This window comes from Prosopis cineraria, unplaced genomic scaffold, assembly GCF_029017545.1.
Source record: "Prosopis cineraria cultivar Desert tree isolate PC_DT_omini unplaced genomic scaffold, ASM2901754v1 PC2, whole genome shotgun sequence".
Classification (NCBI taxonomy): domain Eukaryota; kingdom Viridiplantae; phylum Streptophyta; class Magnoliopsida; order Fabales; family Fabaceae; genus Prosopis; species Prosopis cineraria.
The window spans coordinates 3,608,830-3,628,325 of NW_026555333.1; the positions used below are offsets into that span (position 1 = coordinate 3,608,830).

At 34.6% G+C, this 19,496-nt stretch overlaps 1 protein-coding gene across 2 annotated transcripts; it reads right to left on the reverse strand.

The window, feature by feature from the left end:
* Positions 1 to 2,395: 2,395 nt before the first annotated feature.
* LOC129303488 (vacuolar protein sorting-associated protein 9A-like) lies at positions 2,396 to 14,056 on the reverse strand. Of its 2 annotated transcripts, none has more exons than XM_054942843.1 (5): positions 13,751 to 14,056; positions 13,170 to 13,317; positions 11,011 to 11,070; positions 10,430 to 10,609; positions 2,396 to 3,417 (listed from the first exon to the last, which is right to left on the reverse strand). In XM_054942843.1, exons 1-5 carry the CDS (start codon positions 13,840 to 13,842, stop codon positions 2,608 to 2,610), a joined length of 1,290 nt encoding a protein of 429 aa, XP_054798818.1. In that variant the 5' UTR covers positions 13,843 to 14,056; the 3' UTR covers positions 2,396 to 2,607. The 2 variants fall into 2 exon arrangements, with proteins under 2 accessions (XP_054798818.1, XP_054798817.1); XM_054942842.1 differs by having other exon boundaries at positions 11,011 to 11,181; positions 13,751 to 14,050.
* Positions 14,057 to 19,496: the final 5,440 nt, after the last annotated feature.

The following is a 19,496-nucleotide window of genomic DNA, read 5'->3' on the forward strand; positions in this document are numbered from 1 at the left end:
ATGTTGCACAGTTGCAGTACAAGTTTGAAATTCCGTTGGATAAAGCATTATTTTAGTTTTTGTCTTACAAATATATTATTTTAACTTCCGCATTATTCCAATAAGGACAGGTGCTACATGTTAGCTTTGAAAAACTAGTCGGTTGTTGCCAAAATAAACCATAATTTGCACGTAGACAATTTTCACGGGAGTATTACCTCCATTTTTCTATCATTAATAGACATATTTGATACCTCAAGCTAAATATTAATACACACACGCACATATATTGTTTATACATGAATCTTATTTATAACTCAGATGATAAAGATTGAAATAAAATTAAAGTGGATATCTTATATTTATGCAGAGTTTAAAATAAGTTACATTATTTACAATTTCCGATAATAAATCAATTCCATTTTTTTAAAAAACCACGAAGGTTTTGGTTGGCACGAGATAATGAATAATTATCTGGATATTTTTGCTCATACTATCAGTTTCCTGATTTCCTCCTCCTGACTTCTATGGGGCTTTCTTTAATCATAATCGTATAACTTCAAAAAGAAGCAAAAGAATTTCGCTTCCGGAACCAACCTTTTCCAACATCCACATGCACCTGGTCATGATTCTAAAATCATAACTCTGGCTCCTGGAACCATCTATTTGAAGGTACAGGATTAGGAAAACCTACACTTTAGGTGATTATATCTACAAAAAAAGGGGAAAACAACAGAACAGAGGATTTCATGTGGGAAATTTTTATAAAGCAGGCGTGTCCAGGGGAAAGTGCCCATAAAGATGACCAACAATAATTGATGAAGTACAATAAACAAAGCAAAATGGGCATAGATCTGGTTAGTGAACCACCTAAAAACATAGCTATCACCAAAGATTGTCTTCAAACAGGAGGACATGCCTGTCTGTGATCTATCTCTCTCTAATTTGAACGCCCTTTAGATTATTTATTTCACTACGTTCTAAAGATATCTCTTCCCTCGAGTGAGCTTAAGGATGGACTTTAACTGAGAGACCTCATATCACGGCCTTGCTTTTAGTTTTTATTGACGAGTCAAATTTTCAATTGGCCCAGATCCTGAAATTCACAGCCAACCAAGGCACCATGTATGCAAATTTTTATGAAAGCATGAATACTGGCTAATTTATGTGGTTCAACAAATTGGACGGGGAGGCAGCATTACCAGTATGATACTTGCATTATTAAGTGAATAAGACTTATCAGAAGAATACAAGAGCGAAGGGACACGGGAGTGGTGCTATCCACCGGTGTCAAAAAAAAGCACAAGATAATTTCTTGATATGATATGCATGATTTAACGTATCTATCCCAATCAAGCTCCTCTTGAGTTTGAATATGTGGAAGAAACAACTCTTAACCATATCTGTTTCCAATTAATTATATGCCCTTTACATTTCACGCTTTGGTTCATATGCGGGTCGAATCTGATTTGTAGATTGTGTAACTGTACATTCAGTTCCAATGGCCATGCAGCACCTTACACATAAAGGAAATGAAACAAATTGCTAAATCTAGAGTTATTCCCGCAAACTGAACACAAGAAATTCGCAAAATTAATGTCACTAGGTTGGTTCTTTACAAATTTGCAAGTATGAATAGCGTGCTCCACAATTAGTCAAGACAAAATTTAACATGTTCTCAATAACACCAAAAACTTGATTGGCTTAACGCCTCAACCCTATAAGTATATATGGTCAATTACTGTAACGAAATTGTTTGGAGGATTTCAGGTGTCAAATCCAGCAGAATATCCGATTACTAATTAATTGATCTTAGTGCAAAACTTGCCAACATTGATTTCATGCCTTGCGAATAAATCAAGCCCTACAAGCATATTACTCGTGGAGCGTACTGACGACTAATGTCAGTTGTGCTCGCAAAGCACTGTTTTCCCAGCAATATACGAAACTGACATCGGATAGCCTGTAGCCTGGCACCAGTTGTGATTGTTTATTTACCTCGGATTAATAGCGAGGGTCGGTTGGAGCCGTGCATTGTGGATCCATCATCGACCATGATCACTACTATTTACTAGCATCATGAGCTCCTCTTCCAGTGTAATCTCAGTGTGTTTCAGCCCAATCAATGCAAACATACGTAAAATCATGATTGCAAAGTCCAATTCAACGGCCTTCGGCACAAATTGGAGTTAAAACATGGGCATTTTATATATAATAGGCCTATCAATGTGGCAACCTAAAGCTAACGAGGGAATTTATTCATTAGAAACATAATCTGCCTTGGATTATAAATACATGCAGAATTCATAAATAGTATCATAACGAACAGGCATTTTTCCCGGCATTAATATGATTATACATTGATTAATGAAACTAATTTGCAAGTTTACAAGCATTCATTTCATCTATTGCAATATAAATGCCAAATCTCACACTCGTTCTCGATAACTTTCTCATAGGATCTCAAAATTCTGAAAAGGAGTTCATTTAGTATCAAAGGGTGGCATTGCCAACCCGTATGAAAAGGAAAGCTATGGCAGCCATCACAGAACGGAAAACAGAAACTAATATTACATGAAAAATGCGAACTAAAATAAAAATAAAGAAAAATCTAGATGCTAGTTGCTATTAGTTAGAGGATTCTAAACTGCCTCCAGCCTGAGGTGCAGCTGCCTCATCCTGGGGCGGCAGATCGCATTCAAGATTTTTCTCCCTAGAAAGTGATACTCCCTCAGAAGTATCCTCTGTCCTATCCGGAGATTTTTCTGTTTTTTCATCTGCATCCACAGGTCCACTATCTGAAGAATCTATTTTGGTTTCAACGAGATTTTGTACATTATTTTGTGTATCAGATGGAGGATGAGATGTAGGAGAAACACCTAACCCCTTGGAAAGACATACGTACTTGATAACAAGTTGCTTGTAACTATTTAGCAGGTCTTCCACATCACTGACTGTTAGATCACCAGCGCGAGCAAACAAATATGGATACTCCCTGAAAACTTCATTCACTCCATCCTCCTTCAAAAGCATGCTTGCCCCTTTATTCTCCAAATCTGAGAGGGATGGAATCTTTGTCAATGGTAACTGATCTTCAAAAGTTACTTTCTTATTTTCAGATTTCGATTCAGATGGCTTGGTCTGTGATGCAGACTCCTTAAATGGTTCTGTTCTTGAATGATCTCCAGAATTTTGAAAAGGTAATCTGGGCTGATCTTGCAGATCAGTTGAAAGCCCAGAGAGAACAGCACGAGCAGATTCCATGTTTCTCTCAAACTCAGCTTCATCCATTGAAACGGCTTTAGCATCAATGTTTCTGATGAAGGACTCAGCAGAGAGCATGTTTGTAAAAAAGTAAGCTGCTTCTGCAACCAATCGTGATTGACGTCTAAACCTTTGTATGTATAGTAGGTTGGAGTGAAGTTGTGGAGGATTTGCCTGCATAGTAACATTGATGAGAAACGGAAAAGGATATACAGCTTCAAAAAAACAATCAATGTCCACATTAAATGGCACCCAGGAAGGAAAAAATTATGAGAATATCAGGTATGCATAGCTTTTATGCTTTAGCCACCCTATGGTACCATATAAATTAGATGATGTGTTTTACTTTTAAGTTGGCAGGCGAGAATAAAACATTCAAGTATGTACCAGAGCAATATACAATCGTAAATTATAATTCAAGTATGTCATGGCATTCATTCTCATTTGCCAAGCTTCACCGATCTTCAATCTTCAGTGCTAAACACAAAACTTGAGAACTTTTTAAACATGTAAAAAATAAGGCCATAAGAATAACTCTGGCTCCATTAGTAGTCTGAACTTCAACCCAAGCTCTTTTAAAGCAGAAAATAGTGCATTCACCTAATCAGCATCAAATGAATTATAATATAAAGATTTCTGGACAACAAGATCCATGCCATGATTAATGGTATTCTCATTACTAACTAATTGATGAATGCAACATGTCAAAATCCAAATTAACCCTTGTCACGGAAATTACAAAGACTTCTTCATGCTTATTTGAGTGTAAAACTATTCTTTTATGATGTAATAAAACTATTTTTATTTTACTAATTTATGATGTTATTCTAATTTGTAATTGTAGCTTTCGTGGATCAGAAGTATATGTATTATTTCAATAATAATATGATTATATACAGGTCACAAGATCAGCTAAATACGAAAAGAATAAAAAAATGAATCAGGTCCCCTTATTTTCTCCCGTAATCTCGCCTTACTATCCCTAAAAATCAGGAGCAAGATAACTCTGAAATAATTCCTCATTAATTCTATTTCACACCCCCCTAAAGTTGAATCATAAATGCTAATCATGTCCAACTTGCTCATACAATTTTCAAAGGCGGGCTTATGTAATCCATTGGTCAACATATCTACTGCTTGAAGATTTGTTGGTAAAAAGGTCAAACAAATTATCCTATCTTCTACCTTCTCCTTGATAAAGTGCCTGTCAATCTCTACATGTTTTGACCTCTCATGTTGTAATGGATTTAAGGCCATACTTATAGCAGCTTTGTTATCACAGTACAATCTTAGAGGTAGATCCAATTTGACATGAAGTTCTTCTAGTACTTGTTTTAGCCATATTTCTTCCATTATGCCTTGAGCCAGTGCCCTTAACTCAGATTAGCACTACTCTTGGAGACAACTCTATGCTTCTGACTTTTCCAAATAACTAGATTTCCTCACAAAAATGAGCAATATCCAGAAGTAGATCTTCTATCTAGATGGTGTCTACCCCAATTTGCATCAGTGTATACTTCTATAGTTCTTCGATCATGTTTTTTAAACAACAAACCCTTACCAAGGGTACCCTTTAGGTATCTTAGAATCCTGTATGCTGCTTCCATATGTTTTTCCTTTGGTTCGCACATATACTAACTAGTTACACTTACTGTGAAAGCTATGTTAGGTTGTGTATGAGAGAGGTAGAAGAGTTTCCCTACAAGTCTCTGATATCTCCCTTTATCTACTGGGTTCTCTGTCTCCTCGTCTCCTTCTTCAACTAGTTCAATTTCTTCATTGGAGTCTTCTTCCGTCGTCTTGGTCTTCTATCTCTTCTTTGGAACAACGATAGGTGTCTCAACAGGTGTACACCCCAACATCCTTTTCTCCTTTAAGAGATCAAGTATGTATTTTCTTTGAGATACATAAATACCTTGCTTTGATCTTGCAACTTCCGTTCCAAAGAAGTATTTTAACTTCCCAAGATCCTTGACTTTAAACTCTTGACTCAAAATCAACTTTATCCTTATTGTTTCCTCACTGTGATCACCAGAAATAATTATATCATCAACACACACAATGAGAATATATTTCTTACCTCCTTCAATTTTGACAAACATGGTGTGATCCAATAGTCCTTGTTTATAGCCTTAAGACTTAAGGACTTGTGAGAATCTGTCAAACCACACTCTTGGTGATTGCTTTAATCCATATAAGGATTTCTTTAGCTTACACACTTAATCACCTTTCCCATCATCAAATCCGGGAGGAAGAGTCATGTAGGCTTCCTCTTTCAAATCTCCATTTAAGACGGCATTCTTGATGTCTAGCTGGTGTAATGGCCAGTCAAGGTTTGCTGCTATAGATAACAACACTCTGATGGTGTTCGACTTGGCTACTGGTGCAAAGGTTTCCTAGTAGTCAATACCATATGTTTGTGTGAACCCTCTTGCTACCAACCGAGCTTTTAGTTTTTCAAAACTCCCATCGACCTTGTATTTAAGAGTGAACACCCACTTGCAACTCACAAGCTTCTTATTCTCGAGCTTACTCGCAACCTCCCAAGTTCCATTTTCCTCTAGAGCTTTCATTTATTCTAAGACAGCTTTTTTCCATTCTGGTGAATTTAAAGACTCTTGGATGTTATTTGGAATACTAACATCATCAATATTTGCAATGAAGGCTTGGTACCTAGGGGATAATGCCTCATATGACATATACTTTTGAATTGGATGTTGTGTACAGGAATGATGTTTCTTCCTGAGGGCAATAGGAAGATTCAAATCATTCTCCAATTCTTCTGGATCCTCCCCTGTATTATGATTTTCACCAGGCATCTCTATGATATTCTCATTTTCTTCAACAGAATTTCTCACCAGTTTTGAATCATGGCCAACCTTAGGTGCGATAAACTTAGTACCTTACCTACTCTTTCGTTTGTAATGATGGTCTCTTTTTCCGTGACATCTGTGTCCTTATTATCCCTTGTACTAGCATGATCTTTTGTTTTTGGAATAAAAGAAGACTCAAAGGCAGCGACAGACGTAAGCTCAGGGGCATCGAGAATAGGAATAGAAGAGTACTCAAAGAACGGTTGAAATTCACTCTAACTCTCCCCCTGAATTGAAGGAGTGGAATAGAAGGATTCATGTTCGGAGAAAGTAACGTCATGACTAACAAATAAGCGTTTGGAGGACGGATCAAAACATTTATAACCTTTCTGGGAAGAGGAATACCCAATAAACGCACATTTGACTGCCCTAGGGTCAAGTTTGGAGGGGGGTGTGAGATGAACGAAGGCTGAGCATCCAAATATTCACAATGGAAGATTAGTTTCAAGGTGATTAAAGGAATGAGTTTCATGAAGACAATCGAGTGGAGTGACATAAGTTAAGATTTTGCTTGGCATGTGGTTTGTAAGATAAGCTGCAATAAGGATAGCATCTCCCCAAAAAATTTTTGGCATGAGTTGTGAACATAAGGGCACAAGCAACTTCCAGTAAGTGTTTATTTTCATGCTCAACTATGCCATTTTGTTGAGGGCTATTTGCACAGGTGGTTTTATGAACTATACCTTTCATTTTCAAGAAGTCACTCATAGCCTGGTTTAGGTATTCAGTGTCATTATTAGTTTGAAGAATTTATATTGAAGTATGGAATTAGTTAAGAATCATGGTGTAGAATTCAACAAATATTTGGGTTACATGAGATTTCTCTTTTATTAAGTATACCCAACATACATGAGTATGATCATCTATGAAGGTAACAAACCATTTGGCTTGAGTACAGTTCGAAACACACGAGGGACCCCACACATCACTATGAATAATAGAAAATGGTTTGCAAGATTTATATTCAGAGCGCAAAAAAGAAGAACGATGGTGCTTAGCCAATTCACACGTGTCACAATGAAAACTAGAGATTTTATTTGATGAAAAATGAGGAAACAAACAACTCAAATATTGGACAATAAGATGACCTATTCTTTTATGCCAAGACAAAAAAATCATTATTTTAGAGGTGGACACAAGATTACACCGAATTTGAGACCAAAGATTACTCACGGTTGATTCATCAAGATAGTAAAGCTAATCATACTCCTTAGCACTGCCAATCATTTTCCCCAATGAGAGATCTTGAAAAATACAGTGAGTAGAAAAGAAATGAGCACTACAGTGCTTGGTCAACTTACTTGTAGACAATAGATTACAAGCTAGATATGGTACATGAAGTACTGAATCCAAGTGTAAGAAATCAGAAATAGTAATGCTTCCTTTTCCAGCAATAGAAAAAGATGTGCCATTTGCAGTATCAATTTTTTTTGCGCCCACTACATGGAGAATATGATGTGAACAAAGTAGAGTTCGCAGTCATATGATCTAAGGCTCCAAAATCAATAATCCACTAGGATTTAAGAAAGGAAGTATTCAAGGCATAATGGTTATCTTGCTTGGCAACAAAAGCACTGTGTGACGTTTGAGATGATAACTCAAATTGCTATAGTGTATGTAGCATCTCCAGGAGCTTCACTAACTGGTCTTTATCAATTATGGGCATAGACCCAAACTTGTCTAGGGCCTTTTCAGGAGCATCTTGGTACCCACATGCCTTCCCCTTTGTGTGGTATCCAGTCAAGAGGCTTCCCATGAAGATCCCGACACTTATCTTTGCTATGACCAGTCTTTTTATAGTGATCACATGAAACCTTCCCTTTTGTCTCCTTTGATCCTTGATCAAGGTTCCTGCTTACCAGAGCCGAAGGTTCAGATGAAGAAGAAATTGAAACAAAGTCAATAAGCATCACCTTTCGATAAAAAGCCTCTCTGTAGACCTCAGCAAATGTATCACGAGTTGAAGGTAATGGGGAGTGAGCTAAGATTCTACTACGAACATCATCTAGAGATTGATGAAGGCCAACCAAGAACTGAAACACCCGCTCATCCTCAACCCATTTTTTGTACCTTGCAACATCTCGAGCACATGACCACTCCTCTTCAGTGTTAAGGTAGATCTCCTGCCACACTGCAATCAATTCTAACTAGAATTCTATAAGGTCACGATCACCTTGCTTCACTTGCCAACTTTTTGTTTTTAAATCATATATATGAGAATAGTCATCACCATCAGAATATGATTCGCAAACTGCATCCCAAATATCCTTTGCTATCGGCAAGAACATGAATGCTCATTGGATCTGTGGAGCCATAGCCGCGATTAGCCATGAAGCCACCATCGAGTTCTCGGTCTCCCACTTCATTACAGCCTTTGCGTCTGACCCGTCTAGAGCTTTGGAATCACCAGTGATGAGGCTCAATTTGCCACAACCTCCAATGGCAAGCTTTATAGCTTGAGCCCATTTGCGATAGTTGTGTCCGTTGAATCTATCAGACACGATAAGGACAGGTGACCCTTCTGCAAAACTCAACCTGTGGGGAGTTCCGCCATGGGTGTTAGATTGGGAAGTCTCGGCGCCAGAACTCATAGGACGAGTTCTCAAACTGCTTGATAATGACTCCCTTCTTGGTCGATTGTCGACTTTAGCGTTCTTAAGGTCAGTTTTGACACCATATAGCTTCATTGATTAGAAGTATATGTATTATTTCAATAATACTATGATTATATATAGGTTACAAGATCAGCTAAACACGGAAAGATTAAAAAAAATGATTAAGTCCCCTTATTTTCTCCCATAATCTCGCCTTACTATCCCTATAAATTAGGAGCAAGATAATTCTGAAATAATTCCTAATTAATTCTATTTCACAGTAATTCAGGACTTATAATCAGTACTTTGGGAATTTAAGCTCTAAACCCAGTTTGATGCACAAAATGGAATGAAATTAAAAAAGAAAAAAGTAATAATGTGATTTTATAAATGTGAAATGTCATTTGGACCATTGGATGAATTAAAAAAAAAATTACCATTAAGTATGATAACTATTAACTAGGGTGTCAAAGACATTACAATCTTGATTGTTGTTCAATAGAACAAGGTTCCCATTCCATTGAGGCTACCAAAGTTGTTTAGATCTTTGGATAGATTAGTAAGTTTCTTTCCACTCTTTTTTTTTTTTTGGTTAGGGGTAGGGGTTGTTTCCATTTGGGAATTACGATTTCTGGAGTTTTTAAGCGTGCTTTGGTTTTCTCTCATTTAACATTTGGGATGGACTTTTGAACTTTTGAAATGTTAAAAGTTGTTTGGGTAACTTTTTAGGGAGCAAAATGACTCCACAAAGTAGGTTGAAATGAGATTGAAATGTGGATTTTAAAACTCTACTTTTTGGTGGATTTCAAATGTGGGTTTGAAATATGGATGTTATTTTGCTCTCTTATTCTTTTATTTAAAAAATAGTTAATTCATTAAAAATATAATTATAATTTAAATAATAATAATTAGATATCAAGTCTTTAAGATTACAAATTGAATAATTAATCATGTTAATTTTTAACATTAATGTATAATAAAAATTACAAATCTTTATCATATTTTTTAAAATTACAAATTAAAGAAGTTTAAATAATTAGAGATAAAGTTTTTAGCATTATAGATCAAATTTTATATTATTTAAAATTTTTATCACATTTTTTAAATATTTTAAATATATTACATTTGTATAATAAAAAATTTAAATTATCATAAATCAATATCCTTTTTTACAATTGTACATTCAAAAGAACATTTTACTGTCATAATCCAAACAACTTTCAGTATACCAAATTGACTTTTGAAAAAATGTATACAAATACAAATTTTATTACAATAACTGACTTTCAATAAACTAACTTTTACTAAATGAACTTTTGACAAACTAAAAACTAAACACACTAAATAGCTTAGGTGGATTATGTGAGTTATTTCTACTAGCATAGTCAGGAATACAGATTGTTTAAGCCATCTATGAAGAGGCATATCATTCATGACATACGTTCACCCTTTTATCAATGAATTTGAATAGAATTATTGTGTATTTTTCTTACTTTTCATTGGTCCTGGCATTTGTTCTAAACACTTCCACATAATTTTACAAAACTGCAAGCAACATTTGTTCCAAATCTAGTGCATATTGAGTAAAATAAGACACAATGACAAAAAATTAAAAATAAATGCTACAGGTATGCATACTGATAAATATTTAGGAAGCATGTTGTGTGAAGCTGAATCATCATCTTTAGCAGTCATTCAATGCTAAAATGTTGAGATTACCTTTATGGTAACGTAAATCAGCACAGGAAGAAATTCATCAGCTCCTGGAGGATTTGCATTTGAAGCAATAGAAGCATTAATCAGTAAGTTGTTGATAACCTTGCAACAATTCAGGATACACACTAGTTTGTCTCTGGGTGCCTTGTACATGTTGATCTTCTGTAACTCCTTCTGAGCAAGCTGCAAACAGTATATAACAAATAAGACTACAGCAGTAAGGTCTGAGAATTTATTGAAAAAACATGAATTAGCTAAGTGCAGGGACATGGAAAGCCATAAACAAGTTAAATGCTGTATTCAGTTGCCAAAGATAGAACCCAATTCAAGGACACTTATTGAAATTAATTTTTCTCCAGCTAACAAATTCAGCATATACAATTTCCAGTTAATATATATATATATATAAATATAATTTATATAAAATACTGAATAATAAGAAAATCAAATCCAGTATGTATACAGCATTTATTGGAAGTAAGTTTTAATACAACTAAATGTTGTGACATGAGAACACATTCAATGTCTAAATAGAAAACAAAGATAAGAATGAACCCACTTTGAATTTGTAGTTATACACTCACCAACCATGATGTTTCATTCTGAAAATTTGATTTGACATCCAAATTTTCTGGTCGAATGAACTGTTGAATCAAAGCAATCTTTTCAGAAAGATGTTCATCAAGTTTTACATCATCTGGAAGTGAAGCAAATACACGGGTAAATAACTTCGTCATGACATACTTCTCCAGCCCCTGTATATGAGTGAAGCCCACGGGTAAAGAGATAAAAGAATAGATGAAGCCAAGCAGTATCAGAACAAGTTACAGGGAGAAGCCATATATATTGCTTTCAATTCAAAACGAATAAAGTATACAGAGGTAGAGCAAAATTTCAGTTCTCTAGCAGTCATCTCAGCCAGAAAAGCCATATGAATGCTGAAACTGATTTTAACAGTACAACTGTTACAGTTTAATAGAACCAGAGGGAACAAGTCCTCTTGAAATTATTTCCTTCATAGAGATTTCAAGGCTGGGTTTTAACTGTTGAAGTACATAGACATTAACAAGTAGGCAAACAAGATAAATTATCAGAAATTTAAAACGATATATGAGGATAGTGGAGCAGATAGTCTTAAGCCTTGTAAAGAGTGGTAGAAGGAAATCAAAGAGAATACTTATGGAAGTCGTTAAACAAGACCTCTTAGTTAATAATATTCCTAAAAGCTTGGTTGATGATAGTGTTGGAATATTTATAAAATATTTATGGATTAGCATTAATTAGTACATCCAAAATAAATTGGTCTTTATAATCCTTTGTGGATCACGTAAGTGAGCCTAAAGGCCCAACCTATAACTCTGCAACATAGTTATTTCTTATCTCTTAACTAACCAAATCAAAGATATTTAAAAGATATAATTTATTTATTTATTTATTATTGAGGTGGTTACTAATATGATTCGTATAATTAGATATGACTGGTCAATAGCCAACACCAGTCTCTTTCTATTCTCTCTACTTTCTCTGCACTCTGAAAACCATAGGGGCCTAATAGGTTGTGTGTCTGCCTAGACTCGAAGTAATCAAGGAATCATAAGCCATGAATTCTTCAGGTGCACATGTTAACTTCTTATCTTATTTAAATCATATATATTGAGATACTAATTTTAACACATAGAGTACAATGACATCATGTAATCCATGTAGTTGACCTGATCTATTGGGATAAGACTCGTTATTGTTGTCATCATTGTTGTACTTGTCAATTGCAATATATACACAATGCATCAACAAATTCAGGGGGAAAAGAGGGGACATGGTTTATCTATTTTAATTAGCAAATGAAAAGAAGAGATTGCTATGGATGACTGCGGCACATTGTAACTAAAGGTTAACAGAATAGAGCCTTTTTTAAAAGTGGTTAGCAAAATTTTTGGCCGAAAAAAGAAGTGGTTAGAAAATTGTCACTCTTATTATTTTTTTATAGAATAGTTTTTCACTCTAATAATTAAAAACACTTTAAACTTTGGAAAATAAGCATCCTCAGAATGTCTCTCTGACCAGTGATAGATAGTATGAGGTTGAGGTGCATGGAAGCATAATGTGCAGTCCAACACTCACCATAAGGGGTTAAGCATTAGACACAGAAAACCATAACTTCCTCTAACAACATCCATGAAAAGGCCTCTAGCGCTTGTACAAGTACTATTGCACCCCCCATGACTGTGTAGCATTGTATCCAAATTGCCAGATTAGAGCCTGTCTTAAATTTAAATTTTATACATCCAACGTTGTCAATTTATTAGATCTTTCTGCAATTGTCCATCATAAAATACAGAAAAACCAAGAAATGATCTCTAACAGAAAGCAACACAGGAGGGGAAGTCAGTTGTAGCCATTGTATAATTAACTCAAATCAATCATCCCAACAAAGGGAGTGAAAATAAAACTGTAATACCAATAAAGCATGAACTAGATAAGATGTGTGAAAACAAAAGGCCTTATTTGTAAGTCATCTATATTTTGTTCTCTTCATTTTTAAGCTCCTTTCCTTTTGGTTGAGCATAGGCTGACAAACTCTTCATAGCGTAGTAAAAGAAAGTGAAATGGAAAGAGAAGGATCAATGTTTGGCCATGGCAGTTTATGTCAACAATAATGCTTATCACGAAGAAAGCCTCAAATCAAAGCCACCAAATACTTCACAGTAATTCAGAAAGAAAGTAAAGTTAAATTGGAACATACTTCACCAGCACTCTCCAGCTCTTCCTCAGAGCACCCAGCCCATAGTGGATGAGCCCTGAAAGCTGCTTCCATATTGGCAAGGAACTGCTGTACAGCGGCACTATCCCTCTCTGGATCTGGAGCATTATTCGAGAATGATACAATAAAGCTGCAAAATAAAGTTTCCCACTCACAAGATTTTCCTTGACAGTACCATGATCTCATAAAGGATAGAGCTTTTTATTGGTGCCAACTTCTTATCATGATATACTTTGCGAAAAGCGTTCTATAAGTTATGATTATTCACTCTGTTGATCAACACAACATAATTTTGAATGTTGAATCACAGACTAAAACTGCCTGAGTTTTTAAACCTCAGAGAAACCATCAAATCAAAGTCCAGATCTTCTCCACGAAGCATTTCACTTGGGAAAATCTACCCAAAAAATGGAAAAACGTAACATGTCACTTGCGAAGAGAAATCAACAAACGCAAGAACATTGGAATTTGACGGTGATAAACAGAGACGGAAAACGTCGGAGAGTCGAATCGAAAACATGGAGAGATGGAAATTTTGATGTTGATAGTTGTAAAGTAAAAACCTCTTAATTGCTTTGACAAAATCGGCGGCAGATGGTTGGCGCATGCGCTCCAGGAAATCATGTAAGCCCAAGAAAACGTCGGCGCTTTCCATTCTTTGCCGCCTTCACCGTCGGATAGTAGCACTTCAAACTGAGCTAACACTGGGAGTTACTGAGCTGGATCTTGCAATTCGCTTGGACAGTATCGGCTCTCGTTGAAAGAAGGTGTATCCTCCCCATTAGGCGTTGGCGTAGATTATTATTTCGGGTGTTAAGAAATTGCATCGCAATATTGCCGTTTATGGTTTATTATACATTGCGAACCAAAATAAGCTATGCTACTGGTCGTGGTCGTGGAACGCATGCGACGGCGCGAGTGTATGGGCCGAGGTGCACGGTTTAGTGGTGCTGTTGTAAGACATGAATTCGAACCCAAGCCCGACAATAATATACTTATGTTGGTGCTAATTGTAGAACAGTAAAAGACTTCACATCACACCCATTAAAAATAAAAGTTAAGCTCGTTGTTCATTAATGTCAATCTTAGCAATTTGTGGCATTATTCCCAAAATACCCCTTCCGTTAAATTGGACTGTTGACTTGTAATCATTTGGATTTGAATATCACATTTAAACAGATGGTGCATTGGATATGAATACTGTGAGGCAAAGGTAATTATTGTGGCAGCAGACAAAGGGGAATGAGATCTCATATGAAAGACCAGAATAAAGTCCGTGGTAAGCTACTGCTTTAACACTACGGAAGGTAATTTGAACTGTCATTCCTATGTTTATAGCGCACACTTGACATGAACTCTTTAAGTGATCATGTGTTATTGCGAAATTTAATAATGAATTTATATGATTACCCTCATGATATGGACAACTTTCATCTCTTCCTTAAAAAAAAAAAAGGTTAGTATGGCTCTTAAATTTTTTGAAGATTGCTTTAAAAAATGATAAATAAAGCCTTAATGTACACCACTTGGATTAGCGAGGAAATTTAGTACGAATTTAATTGTTTATCTCTAAATGGCGGCATTGAAGAGGAATTTAGAGAAGACATTTTATTTTGTCTCTGAAGAAAAATTTAGCAAGCAAAATTAGTGAGGAATAACATGTTCATCTCTAATTTACCTAGTTAGTGAAGGAAAATAAAGATGAATAGTATAATCCTCTCTAAATAGTTTGAAGAGTGAGGGAATGAAAGAGGTAATGTGATCCCTTTTAATTAATGAGGAATTTGCGAAAAATGGGCCTTTCTCTCTAAAAACTTCAACCATGGTGTGTTTAGTCTATTTAAAGAGATGGGTCCAAAAGCTTAATCATTCCATTCAAATCACCTCGATTACCACTCAATTGCTACCTCTTTCTTTACATATTCTCCTTTCATTGTCATCTAAAAAGATTTAAACATGCTTGAGAGTTTTGCAGGATATGGTTCCACAATTTAGTGACGTTCAAGCTATTAACCCACCTTGAAATTATTGAAAGATTAAGATTTGAGTGCTGTGCATCTGGATGGTCGGTTTACCTTCTACTCAATAAAACCCAATGATGGGAGATGGTTTTTCAATATGTTAATGTAGTATGGCTTTTTCATTGGGTTGTTTCCTTTGGTTTTTATTTTATTTTATATTAATTGTTTGTGATGTTTGTATGTCCATTTTAGGGTGATTGTATTCATGTTGTCACGAATATTGAATTTTGCTTTTGAAGTTCTCATCTCAGTTGCATGAAGGCGAGATGAATGCTGTCTCTCAATTTAGTATTGGCCATATAGGATCCATGAACTTCTCAGGTCAAGCCACGTGGAGGAATAAATTGCCTATTTTATATATTTACCATAATGATATTTATAACTTTTATTTTGAATGCATTTATATGTTGTAGTGTATTGTATAAGTCGTCCTAAGTTATTTCATTTTGATCAAGGCAGTTATGTGAGCTTGTGGCACTTTGGATGGGGTTTGGACACTCTTTTGTTATGAAAAGCTTAAAGCATGGTTAATTTGGGTTTAGGTGTCACTTCTCTATGTGAAAGGATTTGAAAATAAAACCAGTGTTATTAACTAATTTATTAAATGAGTTTTATGTAAATACTTAAATCACCTGTATCGAGCATGAAATAAAGATTTGGGATATATTAGAAGTTGGCCCTCCATAATTTGTCAAACAACAACTCGGTGCTGTCAAGATCTGTGCAATAGGCTGTGATGTGTGGTACAGAGAGTTCCAACTGTGGTGCACCTTCTTTATGCCATGGTAGATGACTTATATTGTTGAAAAATGACATTTTTACCCTTTTATATAAATGTTTTCAAACTTAATTGGCATCTCATACTTCCATACATTTTATATCTCTAATTTTGATGTTGGCTTAAATCTATCCATTTTTAATTTTAAACTTAAAATCTTATTTTGAATAAAAGAATTTTTGATTACTATGGTAAGGCTTCATTAAAATAATTAAGTAGATGGTTAATATAGGTGACATTGCAAATTCTAGATTTGTTCTTGGATATATATTCAAATGAAACCGTAACGAATGTAAGAGTTGAGGTCATACAAATGTAAGAGGATTTTTTTAACATGTTATTAAACTAAAAATTATAAAAAATTGTAATGAGAGAGATGATTATGATTTACTTTAATATATCCTTTAAATTAAGAAAAATGTTAGGACAAATAAATTTCAATTTTAAAAGCATAACATGATAATTGAAGAGGACATATATTTTCTTACCTTGATCCATGTCCTGATGGCAACAGCTGGTGAAATCTAGTATGAGTTGTGCCCAAGGACACTGTCCTTAAGAGCTATTCCGCCACACCGGGTTAATCGCATGGCAGCTCTCCAGGATTAAACAAACTCTTCCTACTAAAAGTAGGGACACAGAACAACAGAAATTCATAAAATAATCTCAGGTATATGCACAAAGAAACAATGTGGTAAAAGAGGAGAGAAAGGCTAAGAGGACAAAAGCTCCCCCAGAACATGTGGCAAGCACTGCCTTTTATAGGAAAATCTCATAATTCTGGGCCATAAAGTCACCTTAATCACAATTAAAAACAGTTTCAAATAATAATGATGTTTAAATTATACGTTACAAAATAATAAATAGACTTAAATAATAATTAATATTATTAATTTATAATAATTCCTTTTGAAATACTGAAAAATATTTTATAATATCCAACAATCCCCTACATACTTCAAAAGGAAGAAAATTTTTGATGAACTATCTTATACAAATAATTTTGTATCTCCAAAAATAATTTCTAAAATTTTTAAAAATTGCCCAATACCATGTTTAACTCATGCGCAATTGTATGCGAGAGCTCATATCTCCTCTAAGCCCATTTATTAGCCCAAGTTCACATCTTAGTATCTATAAACTAAGGCCTTCATTCATTTGAGTAGCATGGGACTTTCATTTTTGACACAATTGTAACAATCTCCCACATGTGTCAAAAGGACTAATATCATCTGAGTTATTCTCACGAAAGATAATCACTTCGAATTTGGTGTCTTTCGACTTGAACTAACCCCTAAACCAATAAAACTTAACGTACAGAAAAGTTGGTGTAACTTTGTTATTGAACTAACAAATCTTGGTTGTGTGCTAGAGGTCTTATTAGTTGACTTATACCCCCACAATTTCCATTATTATCGTGGTTTTGCACATTATCGGCCATGCGCGTGCTTGGTTTTAACAAATGCTTTAGAGATTTCGCCACGATCTCATAGAAGCGGCCCCACTCCACATTTGTATAGGTGTTTTCATCAAGTGTATCTGCAATGAATACACCATCCATAAGAACTATAAAAAACATTAAGAGCTTTCGTTCAGCCTCCGATCAATGCATTCTAGCACTTTCTCAAGCCATAGGAAGGGACAAAAATTTTAGTGCTAGCAGAACTAACAAGTGACTTGTTCTTACCTATTGAACCTTCTTCATGGGATCTCCAATCACAAAGGTTAGGTTGCCATCACCATTAATTTCTAATTAGCTTAAGTCCCATTCTCCTCGACATTTAAATAATTAAAATTCTTCCCTAAGGGCTGGTTAACGGATCCGTCAGATTTACATATAATCTTACATAATTGATTGAGATAACTTCCGCTTTTAGCATGCTTAATTATATCTTAAACGATATCTACCTATGCCATTATTCTCTTTGCAATGACTATCACCATTTGGCCATTGTTCTCTTTGCAATGACTATCACCATTTGCCAATTACACAAATCATCGACATAATGTGTGTCGGTTTTACTCTCAATGCAATATTATTATTAACTAAGAAGTTTCTGAACTACTTAGCCTCATTATTAGCCAACTTCAGAGTAATAAACTCTGGCTCAAATAATATTTTATTTAGCTACTAATAGATTTTTCTTCATCTGAATATAAAATTCAGTTAACATCATTGCATTGTCTTAATACAATGGAAGTCTATTATACATGATACCACCATTTATGGTATCTTTTAAATACTCATTTGTCTCATACTTTTATAAGACTTAATCTCCATGCAACTTATGTTATGGGATTAACACTTATTAATGCAACAAACTCTCACAAATTTGTGCATACACAAATTAAGCAACAAAAACATATCATTTTTTTTAAATGACGTATCAAGCTTATAAGAATTCATCAACACTATGTGTCAGTTTTACACAACAAAATAATTACTTAGATGATCTTTAGCAACTTAGCCTCCAATCTAGTTTCAAATAAATGAGCTTAGACTCCACCATAGTCCTATCATTATATTTTGATATCATCACTACCGAGAGTGGATAATCACTAGTGGATTTTCTCACACAAATTTATAACTCAGTAAATATTCACGTATTTTATATAGTGGGAATCCACTATTCTCAATTAGTTATCTCATGAGATCACAACACAAATCATTATTTACAATAATAAATACTCCTGCCAAGATATATTATTAAATAGGTCATGCGCCTATTTCAAAATTCATTTATCTATACTAGACAAATGATTAATTTTTATGCCACCACCTTGATAAATCACAATTTTTTTTTGGCATTTATGCAAGTCATAAAGCCTCCACATAATTTTTCTCTAAACTACAACTGGACAATTATAAAAATAGACTAATATTTTGGCACAAAACATTTTTGCAACAAACTCCACACATTAGGCACCCCCACACTTTCAAATATTTTAATTACATGAAAAATATTTTTCATGCCTTAACAACAATAATTCTAATTAAATTAAAATATCATCATATAGTCTCCTCTCATTCTAATTAAATTAGAATTTCTCATAATTTAAACTCACCATGCATGAACCCATGCACATAGCCCCATAATTTGGTTATTAACACATAATCCACACATGTTAAAACTTGTGGATGAGGCACAATAAAAAATAAAAATTATTTGCATACCAATAGACATGACATACCAATCTATATATATATATATATATATAACTTTCATGCACACTATTATAATATGTTATATTTGTCGTGCAATATTATGAAAGCAACGCGCCATTTATAGCCAAGAATATTGAATGCATTAAATACTAAATGTAAACTCCATAACTTGAAATAATATATTTCAAGTGGCGCAATTTATCAAATTATGTGTCCCCAAGTAATTGAAAGCTAAACATATATGTCAATTTATCAATTATACACTAGTCTCAAAAAATTTAGATTAGTGGACATTTAATTTTCCTTTAATCCAAGCAACTCTTACCACACATATGATAATTGCG